At 38.4% G+C, this 21,722-nt stretch overlaps 2 protein-coding genes across 4 annotated transcripts in view; one reads left to right on the top strand and one right to left on the bottom strand.

The window, feature by feature from the left end:
• TMEM181 (transmembrane protein 181) overlaps nucleotides 1-14,158 on the top strand; it is a 36,207-nt gene extending 22,049 nt beyond the window's left edge. For 2 of the 3 annotated variants that reach the window (XM_071549237.1, XM_071549239.1), the window contains exons 7-17: nucleotides 1,864-1,944; nucleotides 2,934-3,033; nucleotides 3,767-3,897; nucleotides 4,501-4,592; nucleotides 4,963-5,020; nucleotides 5,686-5,788; nucleotides 5,886-5,937; nucleotides 6,507-6,589; nucleotides 7,680-7,769; nucleotides 9,340-9,406; nucleotides 10,342-14,158. In XM_071549237.1, coding sequence (XP_071405338.1) covers nucleotides 1,864-1,944; nucleotides 2,934-3,033; nucleotides 3,767-3,897; nucleotides 4,501-4,592; nucleotides 4,963-5,020; nucleotides 5,686-5,788; nucleotides 5,886-5,937; nucleotides 6,507-6,589; nucleotides 7,680-7,769; nucleotides 9,340-9,406; nucleotides 10,342-10,420 — 936 coding nt within the window. In that variant the 3' untranslated portion in view covers nucleotides 10,421-14,158. The remainder of the gene's footprint in view (nucleotides 1-1,863; nucleotides 1,945-2,933; nucleotides 3,034-3,766; nucleotides 3,898-4,500; nucleotides 4,593-4,962; nucleotides 5,021-5,685; nucleotides 5,789-5,885; nucleotides 5,938-6,506; nucleotides 6,590-7,679; nucleotides 7,770-9,339; nucleotides 9,407-10,341) is intronic. The other variant, XM_071549238.1, reaches the window with a different exon arrangement.
• A 1,784-nt stretch (nucleotides 14,159-15,942) lies between these two features.
• On the bottom strand, nucleotides 15,943-20,964 carry DYNLT1 (dynein light chain Tctex-type 1). The gene is made up of 5 exons (XM_071547946.1): nucleotides 20,891-20,964; nucleotides 18,216-18,257; nucleotides 16,919-17,042; nucleotides 16,639-16,716; nucleotides 15,943-16,357 (listed from the first exon to the last, which is right to left on the bottom strand). The coding sequence occupies exons 1-5, from the start codon at nucleotides 20,915-20,917 to the stop codon at nucleotides 16,287-16,289; spliced, it is 342 nt and encodes a 113-aa protein (XP_071404047.1). The 5' UTR covers nucleotides 20,918-20,964; the 3' UTR covers nucleotides 15,943-16,286.
• Nucleotides 20,965-21,722: the final 758 nt, after the last annotated feature.

Below are 21,722 nucleotides of genomic sequence, written 5' to 3'. Positions count from 1 at the left end.
CAAAAAAGTATCTGATTTTTGAAGATAAATATAAAAATGCATCATAATTAATTTTTCTGTCACTACTAATGTCAGAATTATTATAGCATTTGCTGTTGATAAGGGTCTAGACCAATTTTTTCACCTCTATAGGGAAAGATTTTTCTCTCAGAACTGCTGATCTGTTTTCTGTAACAGATACATTTAGTCTTAATTCCTGGCAGACGTTTTTAACAATAGGCAAGCTAGACTAGAACATCCAGTTTTCTGCATTTGCTTAATAGAGATGTTGCCTCTCTGAAGCATGGTATCTTCTTCCTTTCCAAAAGATATATCTGAATTAGCAAAATTTTCCAGACTTCACAAAAGCATGAGCTAGAAATTTAACAAAGTTAAGGAAAAACGAAGCTTCTTTTTTTTAACTGTGCTTATGAGGAAGAGAAAAATGGGGGGATTTTTCAACTAAAATAAGCAGGCTACTAATATAATTCACTAAAATAATTCCCAGGGAAATAACTATCTCAGTACATAGCACTGAAGACTGCTTATAAAACACATCATCAGCATGTGTTGGTTGGCTCTGGAAAGCGATTTAGAAACATTTGCATTGGGAGAAAATGGAACTATATCAAGTTTGTAATACAGGTTACTATGGTATGTTCTCTCTATATATAGCATTCAGTATGTCAGAGCAGGTAGCAAGCAAAAATCTTACTGTAAAGCAAAAATGTTTTTATATACTAAATTAACTTTTTAAATACTAGTATTTGAAATATTCTAGTTCATAAAGCACATCATTAAACATAAGCTCCAAGGGGAAAAACCCTTAAGCTTACAAACCTTTGTTTAGTTCCAGATTTCAAACAGGACAAAGTGTTGGGGCATTTATAGTTATACAGTGATCAGCTTGCTTCGCAGTCTGCCTCTAAGGCAGACCTGTGTACAATCCCAAAAAAACCCAAACCCAAAGCCCTGCTTTCCTGCAGCAACTAAAATTATCAAATTTATTTTATTGTTATGATTGTTTATGGTGGCCTCAGTTGAAATCATGGGTTGCATTTTGTAAAATAGGATTCTCTACATATAATTTTCATTCTACATTTACAGTTTAAAAAGGCAAGACAAAGGTTGACAGATTTAATACATTGAAAGGTAAAACATCTTGTTCAGATGAGCAAAGCTTATGTTGTACCAGGGAGTTTACATTTCAAAAGTGGCTTCAAAACACAAGCCTGCCAGGTATGAGATAAACTGTCAATGGGGCAGAGTTTATGCAAACTGATGTGTCATAGTTAATATTTGTGCCCTTACAGTAATTAGAGGAGAAGGAGCTTTCCCGCCTAACCTATGAAAAGATTTCTGTATTTCTAGTAAGCTTATTTATTCTTCCCTTACTTGATTTTCTTTTTTTCCTCTTTTGAGACAAGTGAGCAAGCTTTAGGAAAACAAACCCCTTATGGGAAGCTCCCCTGTATCTTACCGACCTTTTCATAATCAATTTATGCAGCTGCCCTTGGTAATAAAGAAGAACATACTCGGTTTGCTCATTTATTGGTATTCAAACTTGGAATGGAAGTGCAGTTGAAATCAATGAAGAAAATACCCTTTTTGTCCTGAGAAGTGCTTTAACTTATGAGAGGATTGAGCATGTTACCAAGTGGCAGGATTAAATGAGAAGCAAGACTGTTGGGCTGCTTTGCTTATCTTTTCTTCAGATAGTCCTGTGGGTACGAATTTCTCTTTGTCTTTCCATGGTGAAATTTGGCTATACCTTTAAATTTTGAAAAGCCTGAGAACTTTCCAGTATCTACATTAAGTGCTAATTATCAATGTCATATTTACTCTGTCAAAACATTGTTCATTGGCTCTTTCTTTTTCTTGTAGTGGAAGACCTACAATCCAACTTTTTCCCAAGTGGAAATATGGTTCCGATTTGTCTTTGTAGTTCTTACTTTTATGGTAACGGTAAGATTTTGTTTCAGTTTTTCTGGAGTATATTCTGTAGGCAGCTGATAACACTGCCTTGTCGTGCTGTGTAACCCCAGGCTGAGCTGACATTTCACTAAATGGGTGAACAAAATGTTTCTGAAATAATTATGTAGTTGCTGCTTTTATGTTTTTGCAAGTGGTATTGAAGGGACATTAAGAGAATAGGATAAAGGGGAAAACTTGCTTTTCTAAAGTCTGATTTTGGAATAAAATAAAGAATTTTGCTTAAACAAAGGAAATTGTGATTAGGTACTAGAAAAAATATTTTTTTGCAGTGCAGGTAGGCTCAGACTTTGGAATTGGATGGCCAGAGTGTGGGCTGTTTGTCTTTGAAAATGAGCCAAACTCAGTTGAATATGACCTTGATCTAACTTTAAAGTTATCACTGCCTTGAGTGTGAGGATGGGCCAGATGACTTCCAGAGGTTCCTTACAACCAAAATTATGCTATGATTTAGACTATCTCTCCTTTCCAACTTGATTGGTCCCCTGGAAAAGAAGTTTATCTGAAAAAAGCCAACATAAAATCTAAAATGCTGAATTTTTGGAGTAGGGACACCAAAGTACTGCACACTTGCATTAACATTTTTGTCACATAGATGATGTCACTCAGGTAACTGTGAATATAAAATGCAAGCTGCTTTTTTAAAAAATGAGTTTAAGTGGAAGTTGTTAATAGTGTGTGACCAGTAACATGGCAATGTTTTTTTTTCCACACATTGTTGATTTTCACAGTACAAACTGGATTACTTCTCAGTTTCCTTGAAAAATTAAATAATTTATATTGGGGTCAGCCTGTAAACTTGAAGCTGAAGTAGAAGCTAAGAGACCTGGCTTCTGTTTACAGTGTTCTCAGTGGCAAAGACCTCATGAAGAAGCCTTTACAATGTGCTCTTAACTCTGGTTAAACCATTAATACTGTATTCCTTCCTTACAAATTGTTGATGTTGTTGTTTTGTTTTATAGTGTCTGTTTGCACATTCTCTGCGGAAATTCTCCATGAGAGACTGGGGTATTGAACAGAAATGGATGTCCATCCTACTTCCTCTCTTGCTACTTTACAATGGTACTTGTATCCTGCAATTTTTAGAAAAGCTCCTTTTAAAGAAAGAAATAAAAAAATTTTAAAAAGACAAAAGAGAGAGAGGAGCAAAATGGAATTTCTCCTTGAACTTAGAAGCCACTGTTTATGAGGCTTCAGAAAGCTAAGTAAAAAACTACAAACAACCCTTTTCAAATGTAGTAATTCAAGGGCATAATGAGTAGGTGGATTTCATTCTTTTCAGTCACATGAAGGGGAGCTATTTGTTCAAGTCTCTGATTGGAATAGGTGCTTACCATACTGAACCTTTCAATTTGTTTGTCTGCTAAGTCTTATTTCTTCATTTTTCAGATATTCACACTGTAGTTAAAAATGGAGGCTACTTTTAGTCCATTAAAACACATAGAATTCTAGCACTTTCTAGCAGTACCAAAAGAATATTTGCATTTTAATAATTTTATGGTAATTTTTAGGATATCACCATTAGCAGCGGTTTAGTAGAAAGTCTAATAAAACCTGAAATCTTTTAGAAACGTTGGTAACCATTTGAGATTATTTCTACATCACAGAGGATTGCTGCTGGAGGCACTATTTTCTTTGTTAATTCCTTTAAGATAAAGCAACCTTTAATTCCATTTACTGGTGTAATTTGAAAACTCTAGTGGGTTTTGTTCCTCTGAAGATACATTCTGCTTTACTTTTCATAATAGAAGGTTTTTTCCCCTCAGTTTAACTTTTTTTTCTTATTTTGTTACAGATCCATTTTTCCCCCTTTCTTTTCTGGTGAATAGCTGGTTTCCTGGAATGCTGGATGATCTGTTCCAGTCACTGTTTCTGTGTGCATTGTTGTTGTTCTGGCTTTGTGTCTACCATGGTATAAGAGTACAGGTGAGGGTGCAACAGTATTTATGACTAACTGAGAAGACAGTACTTGTCTTTTTTCTGTTTCCTCAAAAGGTGACAAAAATGAAACCAACTTTTTTGTAAAAAGAGACATTTATTTCATTCATAAAATACAGTGTGACATATGAAGCTTTGGAGTTAAAATTATGGGGAAGCAGATTATCTTGAGCCTAGCAAGCCTAAATGAGATAGATGGGGCAGTCTTCAGAATTATGATGCCATGATACTTTGTTCTTGCTTGGATGGTTTTGTTGCTGTATGTGGTAGTTGATTGTTTTCTAAACTAGTTTAAAATACCTCTTAAGAGAAATATAAATTCCAGACCTCTTAAGAGAAACATGAATTCCAGACCATATTCCTGTATTTGCATTATCAGTTAAATATGTCAGACCTTATAAATAGGATGTTACTGCATCTTACAATTTTTTGTCTTCTCTAGTCACTTGTGCAAGATAAAAATACAGAAGGTAAGTCTCTTAATCTAGTTCATGTTGGGGGAAACAAATATGATGGTTATTTTATTCCGTCAAGAATGAATAAAATTTCAAATGCGGTCTCTCTTTCACCACCCTGTTGTTTTCTCAACAGGGGGAAAGGAAGTGCTTAACTTTCTATCTGCCCAAATTCTTTATTGTTGGATTATTGTGGCTGGCCTCCGTTACACTGGGAATATGGCAAACGTAAGTAATTTAAAATTTAGGCAGAAGTATGAGTTGAGAGTGTTCAGGAATGAGAAGATTATTTCTAACTAGTGGTAGAGATATGCATTTTCTAAAAAACAAGTGGGGAGGTTAGACATTATTACAATTTGAATCCTCCATATTTCTTCCAAATTTAGTTTGGGAAGGGGAGGATGTTATGTACAGGAACTTGTCATGACTCCATTGGAATAAATGCATTGCACCAACTTATATGGCAAAAACCTTTAGTTATAAACTCTATGTAGTAAGTTTAAACCCTTTCTTTTGAGTGGGTTTCTTGGTCAGTACGTCTTTTTGACCTTGTCTGGAATGATGCACGTACCACTTTTTAATTTTGAATCTTTTCTAGCATTAATGAAGTACATGATCCTACCTATCAATACAGAGTTGACACAGGTAACTTCCAGGTAAGTCAGAAGTGTTTTCTTGCCATGAAATTTTCAGGTAGAGTTCAGCAATACCCAGAGCTGGGGTTTGTTCTTCTATAAAAATCTATAGCACAATCTCAAAAATAGAAAACACCTGTCAGATGGTCTTACTCTGACTACAGTATTTTTCATTTTGCTTTAGATGAATGCATAGATCATATTGAGCTCCATCCCAATGAGAAGAGTAATTTGTCCTGCAAATCTGGAGACTCACCACAAGTTTAATTAAAGGCTCATGACTGTTGATTTTGAAAGAAAAATTTTTAGGCCTCCTACTAAGTCAGCTTTGTACATCTTTACTCCTGCCAAAATCCTCTGTCTTAGTAAATTTCAGACTTTCTTATTGTAAAGGAAGGTCTGATGTACATGGATCCTTGTACTGTTCTTGAGAGCTGTGTTTTAGAAAGTCATGCTGATTCATCTCACTGTGAATTTGGTGAAAAATGATGAATTCTATTAAACAGCCTTTCTTTACATTCCCCAAAATCCAGCCTGGATGTATCAGCATCCTCATTTCATGAGTCTACTTTTCGTGCATAAATGGACCATTCTATGTTGTGCTTTGGGAAATAATGATTTCTGTTGAGGGAAGAAGGAATAGACTAAATCTCATTAAATTATAAAACCTAACTCTTTTCTTACAGGGAATGAAAATCTTCTTCCTTGTGGTGGCAACCACATACGTTCTGTATCTTTTATTCCTGATAGTGAGGGCATGCTCAGAACTTCGAAACATGCCTTATGTTGGTAAGGAATGTTTCTTTTGATTCTTCCCCAAACAGGCTTCCTTCTCCTAGATGTTGGTGTAAATTCACTAATAGCAAATTTTCTCATTCTTTTTCAGATCTCAGGTTAAAATTCTTGACTGCATTAACCTTTGTAGTTCTTGTCATTAGGTAAGGCTTTTCAAAGGACATTTCTCAGTACTGTAACTTTTATAACCTTTTCTCAGGGCTTTGAGTATGTTTTGTTGATAATAAAATTGTCAGAGAGACTGAAGAATGTCTTTGATATGGCTGTTAGGGTAAGCATTTCTTAATTTTTTAGAGCTTCTTTAGGTTTTTTGATCTAACTTTATATTATTTCTATTACCGTGGCAATGCACTGCAAGATTTAGAGGTTCACTTAGCAGAGGTGTTTTCTGTACTGCTGAGTGCTCTGCAAGTGCACCATTCCCCTCTTCTGGAGCTTTGTAAGCTTCATTTAATCAATGCAGAAGTTTACTGTTGACTATTGGACTGTATGTAGTGGACAAAATCTGATGGGTTTTTCTACTTTTTTCAGCTGACTCCTAACTTTTAGTCATAAAAGAGTAATTCTTAATTTAGAATTATGAGAGCAAATATATTTTAAAATAAATGGTCAGCATATTAACATAATTATTTTCTATTGACCTACTATTTCAATTTTGTGGTTTAAAGACAGAGTGCACCTATATATATGCTTCACTTTTTTTTCCCCACAGCATTGTTATACTCTACCTACGCTTTGGAGCACAAGTGCTACAGGACAACTTTGTTGCTGAGCTGTCGACTCATTATCAGAATTATATCCTTGTGTTGTGATATCGGTCAAGTAGGAATGTTAATCTGTTTTCATGCAGAAGGTACTTAAAAATTATATACCTGAGACCTTTGAGTTTTAGGTGGAGTTTTGCAGTTCAATCTGTTTTGTTCAGGGTTTCGCATCAGCATTTTGTAATGGATCTTTGTAAAGATTATGAGCCAGACAGTCTCAGTCTAATTTGTTCACATTACTTTAATCACAACTGCTTTTGACACTCTCCTAAAGGAAAGAAAGCTTGCGTATGCATGCCTGGTGCATATCTAAGTCATTTTAATTAGTTAGTGTAACACATTTGGATGTGTTTGGTGCCTCAGTTTTTTTCTGTATACTATCGGTTGGCATGGCATGGGGCATACTAAAATAGGAGAAATTAATAGTTTAGAAGTCACTGTTTGTCTGCCTGTGGTGCAGGTCATAGCAGAGAATTTAAGTGACTTGAGAGAGACTATTTCTGATGTCTATGGACAACAGGTTGACAACCTGTATTCCTGGACCTGAACCATGAGATTCTAGTTCACTGTACCTTCTGAAAGTGCCTTTGTGACTACAGCTGCTCTGGTTACTGAGAAGCTTAGACATGTGTTGGGAAGTAGTAGAAAACAGTATGTAAAGCCTTTAGCATTTTCCTAAAAAGATGGTGAAACCATCTTCAGAGTTCTGTCTACAGAGAGTCCTTTCTCCTTCCTCCTCGACTACTGTGCCAAGGAAGAACTTTTTTAAAAACAAACATTGCAAAACTCACCTGAACACCCTCCCTTACCAAGCTTTCTTTTAGCACTGAGGGCAGAACCATTTGACTGACCGTGCACTTTACTGCTCAAGAGTAGACCATACCTCAGCAAATGTTACTTGTGTTAAAGCTTTGTTTTCAGTGGGGCTTTACCTCGAAATAGCTTGAGTACATTAGTTGTCACTGAATTTAAAACATGTGGTTTTGTTTAGCCATTCATGGTCTCAAACTACAGTAAGGTAAACATTCTTTCCATTGAAACAGCTTGTGTATGGATTGGATCTTGTTTCCAAAGTTAATGTGTATGGAACTATATGGAGCAATATCCTTGACACTTACTACCAGCAGAATTCTTATCATTTTATGGTTTACTGAACTTTTATCTCTACACATTAGCCTTTGTATATTCCCCCTCGAAGAATGCACTATATGGTAAGTGTAAGCCATTGTCTGACAAACTTGGATGACAAGAGCTACTGTATTAGTAGATAGTGTGCAATGTCTTTATATTTCCGTTGTCTCCTTACTGTTCCAGTCTGCTTTGAGTTAACATAAGCAGAAGCTGCACTGCTCCTGAGCAAATTAGTATTGGAAATGTAATAACTAATGAGCTAGGCTTGAATTCTTATGCACTTAGATCAAGCTTATAGTCAGTATGATGTTTGCATGTAATGCAACAACTTTTGAACTGACTCACAGACAGTCTTGAAGGAACAACATTACATCATTTGTACTTTGTTCTAACGAAAGTTAATACATTGGTATGCTGGCAAACAGGACTCTGAAATCAGTAACACGCTGTTGGAAAAGTAGGAGTGAAGCTGATCTCTACTATGGGAGGAATCTTGGAGAATGAACTGTGGGGAGGGCTGCGTATGGTCCATGTAAAAGGACATAGAGGATTGAATCAGTGACACTTTTGCTTTTGCATTCCTACGTAGGAGATACAGTCTAACTTACACAATGATTTTAAAGCATTTCCCTCTCTAACAGATAAAGATCTTTAAAATAAATATTTGTACTGAGTCCATTCTTTGCTTTAAGCACTGCGTTCAAGATACATAAACGTAGAAGAGCCCAGGCTCAAGGGACCTTGAAAGATCATGTGGTTCAATCTTTCATGGGAAAGGAAGCCTCGATGAGATTATCTAGTGGGCTGTCCAATCACATCTTGTCTGCTGAGAGCAAGCAGAGGGGAAGGCACTAAATAGTGTAGCTGGTCCTTTCTCTCAATTTTTACAGTTGAGATGGAACTGTTACAGAAAATGCTGTTACCCCATTAAGAATGGAAAAAGAACTGGATGGATGAGGAAAAGGTTGAAAACTTTCTTTTGGGTTGCAAGAAATATTTGTTTGTAGATGGCAGAAAGTAGAAGGCTGCCAGGAAAACATGTTATGGAAAATTGGTAAATCAAATTTTACTAAGCAGCAGAGATTATGCAAGAAATTAAGGCCTTAAAACAAAGTAGAGGGAATTGTCATAGCTAGTGGAAAGTATGTGTTTCTGTTCATCTCAGCATAAAGGTACAAGTCCTTCCTTCATCTCCTACAAGGGTGAAAAGTAACTGAAAAGTGGATAATCACTTACTTGAAGTCAAGGGATTTAAACTGGTCTACTATATTTGTAGATTAGAAACAGCCGAGAAGTCTGTTTTAAATACATACAAACATTTGATTGAGAATAATAAGCTCTGAATTAATATATGTACAAGTTGAAATAATACGACATAGGAACTGCACACAGGGGGGAAATCAACTTACACAACATGGAGAATATCTGTCTAAAAATGAGATGATTATGTCATCTCTTTCACTCTTAATACCATGATAATGTGGCTGAAGAGCAGAGAATTTAAAGGAGAAAATTCCTGTTTGGGATATAGTTTTGTTCAATTGTGAGTGCCTTGGAAGTTGTCATGTCCATTGCTACAGTGCTGTGTAAGAACTACAATCACATTTCTACATTTAACACACTAAATTAACTGTTATTTGTATTTTTCAGAATCACAGTTGAAAGACAATCCTGCTTTTTCTATGCTGAATGATTCAGATGATGACGTGATTTATGGGTAAGGTTATAAAATACTACGAAGAGTTACTTCTGGTGGGTGTGTATTATTTTTGTATTGTTCTTTTCCATATTCATTAAATACGTGAATGGTTTGTTAGTGAAAGTATTCTGCCTAAAGAACAGAAATACAGCCTTTTTCTGAAACAGAAATGCAGTGAGAATGCATTTTGTTTTTTTCTTTTCTTTGGTTTCTGAAAGGGATTGCCATGGCACTGATACAAACAGGTAAGCAAGTATTATGATGCTAGTAAGTCATGGAGCAAAGGCAGCAAGAGCTGTGGAAGGAAAGGGCTTGCTTTTTCCTCTGGGAAGGACAGCAGGAGTCAGGTGGAGTTAGTAAGGAGGCATCTCATAAGTAAATGCACCAGGGAAGGAGAATGGTGCTTCTTAAGTGTCCAGCAATTTCTGAATTAAGAATAACTAAGTCTAGCAAAACTTCCTTGACTTGTGTGTTTATGTAATATGACAATTATAGTAGCATTGCAAACCCATCTCAGTCAGGTGTCTCGGTGCTAGTCACCTGTTATCTGCCGTTGGTTTTTCACCTCTTACCAAAGACACTGAAATGGCTGGAACCATGGATGGGACCAATGCTGCACTAACGTGAACAAGTTGATCCTGGACTAACTATATCCACTGCCTGGGATAGCTTGCCTTTGGTTAGTTAGATGAGTAGTGGTATTGCCAGCTTGCTTCTGTACAAACCTGTGTGAAAATTGGCTTGTAGGTACTGGAGTAACCTTTATTATGCATTGTCCTCTGGAGAAAATTCATATATGCTGTTGATATCTCCCACAAGGAAGAAAAACAGATATCAGGTTTTTACCCAAGTAACAATTTGATGCCTCAATGTAGTTTAGAACTTTCCTGTTTATTTTCAACTTTCTATCTGAACACCATATTCAGAAGTTTCAACAAGTATCTGTTTCACAGGAGTGACTATGAAGAAATGCCCCTACAGAATGGCCAAGCTATTAGAGCCAAGTATAAAGAGGAGTCAGACAGTGATTGATTGATTTGGATGTAGACAGATTTGTTCAGCTGGAATTAAGCCAATTTTGAAGTTTTCCTTGATGGACATCTTCCTTGGCTTCCTTACAGTCTGCTGTCATCTGAACACTGACTCCCAGGAAGGACATCCTGCTTCTGTTTCTGTTTACAAAGTTAAAACTGAGAAAACAAATGCTTGAAATGGTTGTGGTGAAAACGTAAGAAACCAAAATTTTTACATGTCTTCTAGAATGCCTGATAGCAGGATGTCTGTGGACTAAAATCTGTAAGTCTATTCCATTTCAAAGTCTCATGGATTTGCTTCCTTGCTGCTTGTTTTTGGGTTTGTTTACTTTTTGGTTTTGAGCTTTTTATGATGATGTACAGCATACTGTCATTCATTTGTTGTATTTGCATTAGCTGCTTTGTATATTGTCTACTGCTGTATGAAGTGCCTCATTTCCCTTTCAATTTTCTACCTTAGTCTTTGAGCTGGAGGCAGGGAATGAATTGGTCTTTTTTTTTTCATTAATACAAGAAAACGCAAGCTTTCTATTCTTCCCTTGAATAAGTGACACAGACTTAAGACCCTTTTTTAATAAGTTTATCAGATTTGTAAGTGTAAGATACTTGTAAATTGTCAAGTTCTAGTGAGCCAAAATAGTCTCAGTGCTGCAAAATTATTTGTATATGTTTCATGATATCCTTTACTGCCATAACAGAAGTGTCTGTATTGATTTTTTTTAAAACAGCCCTTTCAAATAGACATATTTCAGCAAGTCTCAAAAATAGCCAGTACTCTTCACACTGGTCTTTTTGTATGCAGAGGAGAGAGTTATGTGTATGAGTTTCAAAGGGAATTATATTTTCAAATTTCCAAACATTTCACTTTTAGAGGTTTTTTTTCTACATCAGGATTTTTCCTTAACTTGTATTCATATGTAGTTAATCTACATCCTAAGAACAATTGTGGTTGCTCATGTATTGAATGTGCATGAGCGTTCGCTTGTGAGCATGTTCTGTGCTTAATTCAGCTGCTTTATCATACCACAGTCACCACCTGTACTGATAGGAACTTTTACTAGCACATTTTGGGATTATCTGTATTCCAGTCTGTGCTGTAACAAAGTTATATGGGAATTACTTAAGTCCCATAAATTATTATATTGTATATTATTATATTGTATATATTCCTTGTACAATGCTGCTGCTTCTCTGTTTAGAAGTTGGTTTTCTCCTACACCACTGTTCAGTTCTTTAAGTAGATGCTGTTTGCTTATAACAACTTTTGTTTTCAGATACTTGGCTTTTCTAAAAGTATCTCTTTTTCTCATGGATTTATAACTGAGATTTACTCTTGTAAAATTTCTTTGCCCTGCTGCTGCAGACACTCTCAAAAGCACTGTTCATGTATTAGAATATGGTGCTGGGTTGCACTAGGAAATTGTGCTCATCGCTGAAGTAGTTTGAGCAGAATAGTGCAAGGAAATCCTGCTAGAGTTGCTGAATTGTATTGGGGAAAAATAGATTTGTTCTGCTTTGATGGAACAACTGCTCTAGACCATTCCCATTGCAATAACCTCATGGTTCAAGAGTGTGAAGGGGAGAATTCACAGGGCAGCAAGTCACTTGGAGAGGACCAAAGGAACTGCTTCATGTGGTTGCATCCTTGTTATGATAGTTCAGATTAAATCAATGCTTTGCTAAAGACCTGTGTAGTGAGACATTGTGTGTGAGAGAGAAAACTTTCTAATTATGTAGAGCTGTGAAATTTTTTGAGTGTCTGAGATTTCAAACTTTCTGTGCCAGGGATCATTTATTTGTTAGAAGCCAAAGCACTGTTGTATGGCAAAAGCAAGAACTGCTGGGAAGGAAGAGAAGGTTTCTTCCTTTAATTGCATAATTGGTGTCACTTGAGAAGAACATAAAAGGAAAACTCTAAGATTTCAGGTTAGTAGTGGTTTTCTTTCCAGGGAACTACAGTAAAGCTCTACCTTCAGCACTTCCTTTTAGACTTTTTTTTTACAAGTATGGGGGTGTTCTGTATCCTAAAATCGGAGAGCCCATTCTAATTTTTACTATTCCTGAGATGACTGTCCTGAGGCTTACAGCTATTCAAATTTGTAGTCAGGCTTGAGAGCCAACTGGGATTGTTTGCATACCCCAAATCCTTTCGAGTTCCATTGGAGTAACACTGGGTATAGGAAGTAGGTCTTCAAAAACTGATATTAACATGATCCTTTATATATTCAGGTATTTTTTTGTTCTGGTATTGTTTAATTCTCTTCTAAATAGTTCTGAAGAGAGAAAATTTGACCAATGTGCAAAGTACACTAATGTTTCTTACCACAGTCTGAACTGGTTGTTACAGTTAACTCTGGAATAGTGTCACATTTTGTGATTTAATTAACTAAAGAATGTATTTATAATCTACCTTTGAGATTATTTTTTTCTAAGCTGTTCTCAACCCATTTCTCTTGTTGTTTTGTTGCATTAACTTTACTACATCACTACATTCAAAGTGGCAATAGAAAAGCTAAGAATAGGACATTGTACTTAAAGCAAGTATCTCACTATGAAAATAGTGAGAGAATAGTTTCCTTGTTAACTTTAAGAGATTGTATGTAAGCAATGTTTGCCATGCAAAATAGCTTTATATTTTGGAAGTGCTACAGTGTTATGGTAAGCTTGGTTGAAACACTGTTGCATCAAATTTAATTTACAGTATGATGACAAAAGCAGCGAAGCAAATGAGGCACTAGTTGTGGTAGCAAGAAATCTCAATTTGACTCCTATTTCTTCCATGATTGGAAAGCAGAGACAGTATTTGAAGAATGTTACAACATGGATTGTAAACAGCTTGGATGTAATAGGTGGCATAAATTCACCTGAGTAAAGTATTGTAACCTGAGGGTGAAACAGAGGAAATTGGGGTAAGAGACTATCTAGACTTTCATTACTGCTGAAGTAATTATCTCCATCACTAGCAGAGCTGTATAAAACAAGAAAAGTGCACAAAGAGGCCCAACAGCATACAGTGATCCTGCTCTGAAGAGAGGCTTTCTATTAAATAACTGCAAGACTTTCACCTGCACAGTGATCACAAGGGACATGCAAGAAATCAATAACAAAGGATGAGCCATTCATAACAACTATTTTCTGTAGTATTTGCTTTAAAAATACAGTTGGTGTTGGAATTGGTTGGAAACTTTTCTAGGAGTGGCAAAGTAGAGGAAGCCTAAGGCTTAACACCAGTGAAAACCAGCTAGTGCATCGAAGCTGTGGTGCAAATACTGGAGAGAATGGTTCCAGCTAGGAAAGACTTTGAACTATTGTCTTTCTCTGAGCCAAATGACAACTTTTTATCCATAGTCACCTAATTTCCCCACCCGTTTCCTTTTGCTTATGCCAGTAATAACCTTTGTATTACTGTAAAACTTTTTTTAGAAGTTTGTAAATATGTAAAGTGAAACTATGGATTAATTGTGTACCAAAATGGTATAAAAATGTGTAAGATAAATGCTCTGTTTAATGAGAAGCTGTAATTAAATGCTGCTTTGAGAAAGTGTGCATGAGGACATGTGTTAAGTATTCTGTGTATCCAGAAGTTGTTCTAGTAACAGCAAATATTGTTTATGTTGTAAAACTTCATGCTAATATGGAATATGAAGGAAAACTGAGTACTTCAACTGAGTGTTTTGGAAGATTTCATGTGCATAATCATTGTTAAATATGTTCATAATAAAGCTTTATACCTTTATATTGTATCTGGGTTTTATTTTCCTTCTAGTGAATTTTACTTTCCTTCTCATGAACTGTATCATTTTCATGACTTGCACATATTTTCAGTTTACATGCATTTTCTTACTCATATTTAAACTTGGTTAATCAGGTAAGGATGGGATCCAAGAGGCTGTGTCAGCACAGATGTTTTGTGTTGTTTGTTGGGTTTATCTTACCTTACCCTGCTGAACTTGTAGGTGGAAGGACTGGTTGCTAATTTTCCTAAATATGTTAACCAATTTACAAAGGGACCTAACATTCTAAAATGGCTTCACAGTGGCTTTGCAAAGCCTGCTGTGGTCATGCTGGCAGTGAGAACTCCCCTGATTAGTGTTGATGCCAGTGAGGAAAAAAAGGCCTAGACATGGTGAAGATGCTGATGTCATTTGTCAACTTCTTATGGTTCTGTATCTTCCAGGAGTCTGCTCATAGCTGGGAAGATGGCAGAAGTGATCAGCCCATCACTTGCTTTTTTGGGTGATGCAACAGAGGTTTTTCCTCCCATACAGCCTTTACACTCAAAACCATCTCAAATGTTTTTTTCTGCAGCTCAGCATATGCATGAACCAACAAACAGCAAAACATCAAGGGATTTGCTATTATTAACATGAACAAAGGACAAGGAATGTTTGAATGGCTTGACCAAGAAGCAAATAATGACTGAAAATGTTTCTTTTAAATGTAAATAAATAGCTGAATAGGTACCACACTACCAGCTCCACTCTAGCATGCTGATGGAAAGGAGATAAAGTATCTAAGCATCCAGATGAAAAATTCAGAGTGCAAAGATTTTTTATAACAATTTTTCCTCTCACCCTAATTACTATTTTAGGCACTTCATTTAATCCCTCATTTTAGTATTTTCTTTTACAGGTATTGTATAATTCTGACACTGAATACTTGGTGTTCTGTTTCTAGTTAAACCCGTGCTAAAGCCTACTCTGCTATGAAAATGTAAGGTATATACTCACCAGTCTGAGGTATATACACTGTGTTTAGCCCTGTAGCACTCACTAGGACCTACATAAGAATAATGAAGTGGCTTGTCATGAAGGAGATATATTTACAGAGATGATTTGAAACTGGTATGTTGGCAAAAATATTATCCCCTGTAATTTGAATTTGCAGTAATACATCTTTCCAGGTTATCGAGATATAGCAGTTCACAGAGGGTTCCTGAAATTTATAGCATGCTCCCATTTCTTTCATTAGCTGACAAAACCTTATCCAAGCCTATGCTGAAAACTGGTTTTAGTTGTTATTCCCCTGCAACTTTAGAAGGCAGGAGACTTATTGACGCCTTAGTCACATCACCTCAAGGCAGTTTTTTCCCCTTTCAGAAAGGATCACATTTCAGCAAACTCACTATCAGCAAAATCAACATGGAGGGGAGCAAGTAAGTTCAAGAGCTACTTCACACATGTAACTGGCTGCAGAAGTAAACCAAGTATAGCTTGCTGAGCACTTCTAGAATGTGAAAAATTTCTTATCTGTCTTTGTTCAATGCAGATGGTTATTTCTGTTATCGTTCCATGCCCTAAATACCATACAATCAGATGAAACAGGTCCCAAAAATGTAGTCAAGTTACTTTCTGATAAGCATAATCTAATTTTCTTGCAACTTTGTAGTGACTTTGGCAAAATTATGAAAGTGCTTTGCATTCTGGTATGTACCTCAATTACCTTAAAGAGAATTAAAAGAACTGGAACTTTTTTTTTCAATACCAAAAGAATTAAGTTTCAATGAGTCACAGCAATGGTTATGAATTTCAATAATTTAATGCTAACCAAGAGTACAAAGTGTGAAAGTGAGTGTCTCACTTATATCGGTCTTAAAAAAGAAATCTAGAGAAAGTGTTTAAACTGCAGCAGATTTCAGCAATAGCACCTTGAAGAGAAGTATTGAAGTGATAAGAAAGTATAGAAACACTGGTATGATACTAGGTACAAACATAAACCATGTAATATGTTCTCATATTTCTATGTTTGAAGAAAAGTTACTTAAAAAATACATTAAAAACAAGTTGTTCAGGTATTCACAGTTTAAGTGGAGGTGGAATCAAGTGCTGGAATAGAAAAGAGAAGGATGAACGATTTCAAGGCAATTATATTGCAAGTCCAAAGGCACTGACAATACAGTACATGGTCTTATTCTCCCATCGCACAGTGCAGGTTCCTGTAAACACAAAAAAAAGGTTTCAGAAGCAGAAGAAAGCTACAACGATTAAATGCATGCCCCTATATGCAAGTTTATAACTGTTTAAGAACCTTAAGAACAAAGCTTTCACAACAGCTAAGTGTTTCATATAGCATCACAGCCAAATAGAAAAAATACTGAACAGGATGCTATTCCTCCAAGGCTGTCACACTTAGGAAAAAAGAAAAGTATGCTGCCTAGTCTTAAAGAGACCAGCATTAAAGCTGCAAGCTGAAGAATCCAACAGTCATGCTCCTTACCATCACTGGAGTTGTCCCAGAAGCAAGAGCTTGCTGTATGTAGCCCAGCACCATTCTTTTGCATGATCACACAGGTCACTGTTAAATAGCAGAGCAGCTTTTATTAATTCATTACTAACATTCAGCTACACTTTGCTCAGCATGGCATACACACACACACACATATGCATATGTGCGTGCTTAGGAACAGTGTACAGACATGGTTCCTGCTGAAATGTTCCCCCGCCCAGCAGTGCACCTGACTGTATCAGCTTTCACAGCAGAGAGAAATGGAGCTCACCGATGTACTTGAAGGGCTTCCCCAGCTTTGTGAGCTGGCTCAGCGTTTGTTCCACCACGCTTGTTGTCCACTGGTTCACCTTGCTGTGCTGGTAGGCATTGCCACCGATCGTGCTCTCTATGGCCTGTGGGGGGGACACACACGTCAAGGAGCTGCACTGGGTGCCTCTGCAAGGCACACATGAACCCATTCCACACAGACCTCCTCACACCCACAGAGAAATCCTAAATACTGCTGAGCCACACTGCCTGCTGGGACTGGTTTCGATTATTAAACACTTGCAGGTCAGAGTCTGAGCCAAGCCTCTGAGCCAGGCCTTTCAGATTCCATCCTCTGTTCATTCTGTGATATTCAGATTATTTGGCATTTCTATCCCAAGAGTTATGAAAAGGGTCTTGCACATAAACAGTCCTGAACAGAATGAAAAAATGCACATGATAATGGCTCATTCACACATATTCTTCTGTGGAAATGAAATTCAGATTTTTCTGCATAATCATTTTGGGGAAACAAATCCCCAGATTAAAACAAAAGAGTCATGTGGTTGCTGGTTACTAACAGAGCAGAAGCCTTCAGCCAAATAATCCATCTTACTTATGAGGATAGTTTCCCTTTTTAGATACAAATAGAAGTACATTAAAGCAGTGTGTTTTTCATTGACACATTTTTCCTGAAACTGCTTCAAAAATAACCACAAAATTATTTCAAATTCAGAAGAGATAGGAGCATATATTAGAGCATATATATTCAATTTACAGTCTGACCAAAGCATTTATTTGGCAACAAGAAAAAGATTGCACCAGTTTACAAGACCGATTTCAAATCCCTCTGGAAGTTTTCTAGACAGAATATTCATGTTTCTTAGCAACAAGAATAGTTCAATCATTCCAAACAAGCAAGAACAAGAAGAGCATCTTGAAGAACACAGGAACATGCATATGCAGACAGTCTATAAAAAAGTCCTGTATTTTACTGAAACATAAAATCTATTTCTATAGGGCTTAACATAAAACATCCTCCTAGAAATTCTAATAGGGATGCCCTTCAACCAGAGAGGAGCACAGGAAATTATTTTAATTATCTTTTGGATTTGCAATACATATCACAGCTAAAGCTGGGTATTATTTTTCCTTAAAGTCTGTACATTGATTAAATCAACAGTTACCTCCTACACTTTGAGAGCAACCTATCTAGAAATCTATTACATATCAGTTATCAGATTTTACTGAATGCCTTTTAACACACAGCATACAACATACTATACTTTCACACCAACAAAATGAAAATGTTAATTTACCTCTTTAATGATGCTACTGACTTCATCAACCACGAAGGAAGTCTACAAAAGAAAGAATTTTAAATAATCAGTGGACACATTCTTCTATTTAGATCTGTTAAAAACATGCACTAGGAGTTTAATTTATGCTTGTCAGATTTCTGACAAGGCAGAAGATACCGAATCTTCCTTTTTTTGCTCATATGTACTCTGGCTTCTTGAACCCAGTAACGTTCTTAGCAAAGTAATGAAGAGATGAACTAATATTGGCTGGCCTTTTGAGTCAAAAGAGTTTTCAAATTTTAACACAGAAGCATTTTAAAATAACTTGTATAGCACTTTTGTGCATATATATTCTGCTTACGCATCAATGTCTGCACACCACAGTGGGCTTACAGAGAGACCCTCAGTGCACAGACACGGCCTGCAGTTAAAAGAAACCGACATCTCCAGGGCAGCGATGCGGACAAAGCATCAATTCTCAGCTGAAGGAAAAACTGTCATGGCAATCTCAGCTGGGGTTAAGAAGAAAACTGCCCCTTGGAAACCAAAGGCGAAATGTAGCTCCCTGGACCTTCAGCCTTCTCTCAATCTGGGGAGCAGATTAAGCACATGGAATCAGGGCAGAGCAGACCCCAACATCTTATTAATCTTAAAACTACTACCCATGTACGTGTATGGTTAGTAGGTTTTCTAGGTTTAGTCCCTCAGCTATTTTTGTCCCCTACGTCAGGAGGCCTGAACAAGCTGCCTCCACTGCTGGGTGGGGCAGCCACTCACAGGGCCAGGCAGCACTAATGGCACCCCACACACATCACATTGTCCCTGCTGGTACCTCGCAACCTCAGCTCACCAACCAGGGCACAAAAGCGCACATAGAACCAAACTAACTCATTTCAGCAGAGTGAATAGGGATGTAAAAATGAACTTAATCAAACATATGTTGACTGGGTTTTCACTGGGAGGTCAGTCAGCTTCTCCAGCTGACAAACACGAACAAAAGCGTAATTCATGGTGTGGGCAGGATGAAGTTACACCTGCCCAGGAGAATTTCAGCCTTAGGTTCATAAACCTTTGATCAGAAGGTGAACGGCTTAGCCATTTTCAATGATATGTGATATTCAGAAAGATGGGAGCTGCCGATCATTCTCCATGACAGAAGAACAGCACATTCCAGGAGACACACAGGCAATTCCTGTACTGTAACTATTTGGAGGCACTACTTGCTTGCACTTTCTAATGTTTTTAAAAGCTTTTATGTGCTGTGGCAAATTGGCCTTTATTTTCACCTTCTTGACTTTGATTTAATTTTCATATGCCTCGTTTATTTTCCTGGTACCAAATTTTACAGGTGCTTACATTTTAAGGTGCACCAGTGCATTTAACCAAGTAAGAGCTACAATTACCAAAATACTTTCTCTCACAGAGCATAAATTAAGAATATGCATGCCAGACACGCTGGCAGACATGAAGCCTGCTGTCAGGCAAGATGATAAACCACATACAGGTTTTTTTCTTCACGAAGTCTGGAACTCTGCTCAGAAAGGCCTTTGAGCATGAACATGATTCATGAAAGTAAAATGACTTAAATTCAACCCAAGTTCTCAAAGGTATTTTGATATATAATTTTTACTGAAATAACAAAGAGATTTGAGAATTTGCTCCTAGAGCTGCTGTTACTTTTCAGTCCTCTTCCTTTTTTGAGAAGAAAAAAGAGAACATAAATTTCTGATATCCAACTTTGGGATTTATGTGCTATAACTGAGCTGCCAAGTAATGCAACACTACTACTTCATCTTTTAATAAGATAACATAATCACTTTTCAGTATTAAAAATAAAGGGGAAGAAAAATTGTAAGCATTACAATCTCCCTGCAGTACCTCTCTGGCACAAAGAAACCAGACACGATGTTTCCAACACCTTATTTAAATAGGATGCTTCCAAGGCAACAAATGCAATCTGTAGAGCACAGTACTATCCTTTAGTAATTCTGAAAACGCCTTCGAAAGCAGCTATAAGAATTATGCTTGAGTATGTTAATTATGTATGTTGTTTATGTGTAACACAGGCCCAGCCTGGCAACCAGAAGGCTTTAGAACAGCACAAGCCTGACACACCTTCACCCCTCTCGCTGCTTCCCCATTGTCTGACCCAGGCACTTTAACAATGACACCGCTCAGCAAAACTGTCTCCCTGCAAGGGCAACACTGCCTGCGTGGTCATTTAGACCTTCATTTATCCCACTTAGTATCCTCCTAGCGGGGTACGACGCCCCATCAGCGCGCCTGTAACTCGCAGACCATCGGCTGGACAGGAGCAGGTTGCTCGGGTGTCCTCCCGACCTGCACGGCACGGGCATTCCTTCCTTCCTTCCCGCACGGGCAACAGCCCTTCCCGCAGCGTCTCACGCTGCCGGGGCAGCCAGGGCTCCCCCCACGGGCTCCTGCGGGACCCGCCCGGGGAGAGCAGCCCAGGGCACACCCGGACAGGGGGCGACTCCGGGAGGCGGCAGAACAAAGGCTGGGCCCGTCTCCCACCGCCCTCTGGGACACGCGGCTCCACCCCGGGGCGATGGCGGCGGAGGACGCCGAGGGGCGGGATGCGGGGCGGACAGGCGGTGCCTGAAAGCCTCGGCCGGCCCTGAGAGCGGGCGCCGTGCGAGCAGCTGTCCTCCCTCTGCCCCCCATCCCGTTACCTCCTCTGCGGACTGGAACTCGTCCATGTTCCCCGCGGAGCCGCTCCCGCCGCCGCCTCGCCCCGGCACCGCCCCCCGCGTTGCGCCTGCGCGCCCAGAGCCCGCCCAGATGGCGCGGTTCCCATGGCAACAGCGCAGCCGGCCCGGCGGGCAGATGGCGCTGGGGCGTGCCATGGGCCGCTGTGGCCTTGTCAAACAGCCTAAAGCCCTAAGATCCTAAACATCCCAAAGGCTGAGAGACGGGGAAAGGTGCGTGCCACGGCTGTGCTTTCCAAACGCATCGCTCGCCGTTTGTGTTCAGTGATCCAAGAGGTCCTTCCCTAGGAGGTCCTTAGGGGTTGGCCTCTTCTCCCAAGCAGTCAGTGTTAGGTCAAGGGGGCACGGGCTCAAGCTCTGCCAGGAGAAATTTAAGTTGGATATCAGGAAAAAATTCTTTCCAGAGAGAGCAATCAGGCATTGGAATGGGCTGCCCAGAGAGGTAGTGGATTCACCATCTCTGGAGGTTTTTAAACTGAGATTGGACGTGGCACTGAGTGCCATGATCTGGTAAATGGACTGAAGTTGGACCAAGGGTGGGACTTGATGATCTCAGAGGTCTTTTCCAACCTAATCGATTCTATGATTCCCTAGGAGGTCCTTCGCTAGGAGGTCTTTCCCTCTTTCCTGGGGAAGACAAGGTGGATCTGCACCTTGTTTCTGGAAATAGCTCTTGAAAAGAAGGCCTGCACATCTCATGTATGCTCAGGAATTGGAAAAAAAATAAAACCCCAAGGATACGGAAGGGAGTCACTGCCCAGCTTTGGTGGGCACCGTGCCCAGCCAGGGTCAACCC

The sequence above is a fragment of the Pithys albifrons genome, chromosome 2 (assembly GCF_047495875.1).
Source record: "Pithys albifrons albifrons isolate INPA30051 chromosome 2, PitAlb_v1, whole genome shotgun sequence".
Classification (NCBI taxonomy): domain Eukaryota; kingdom Metazoa; phylum Chordata; class Aves; order Passeriformes; family Thamnophilidae; genus Pithys; species Pithys albifrons.
This window is presented reverse-complemented; position numbering and strand designations above follow the sequence as displayed.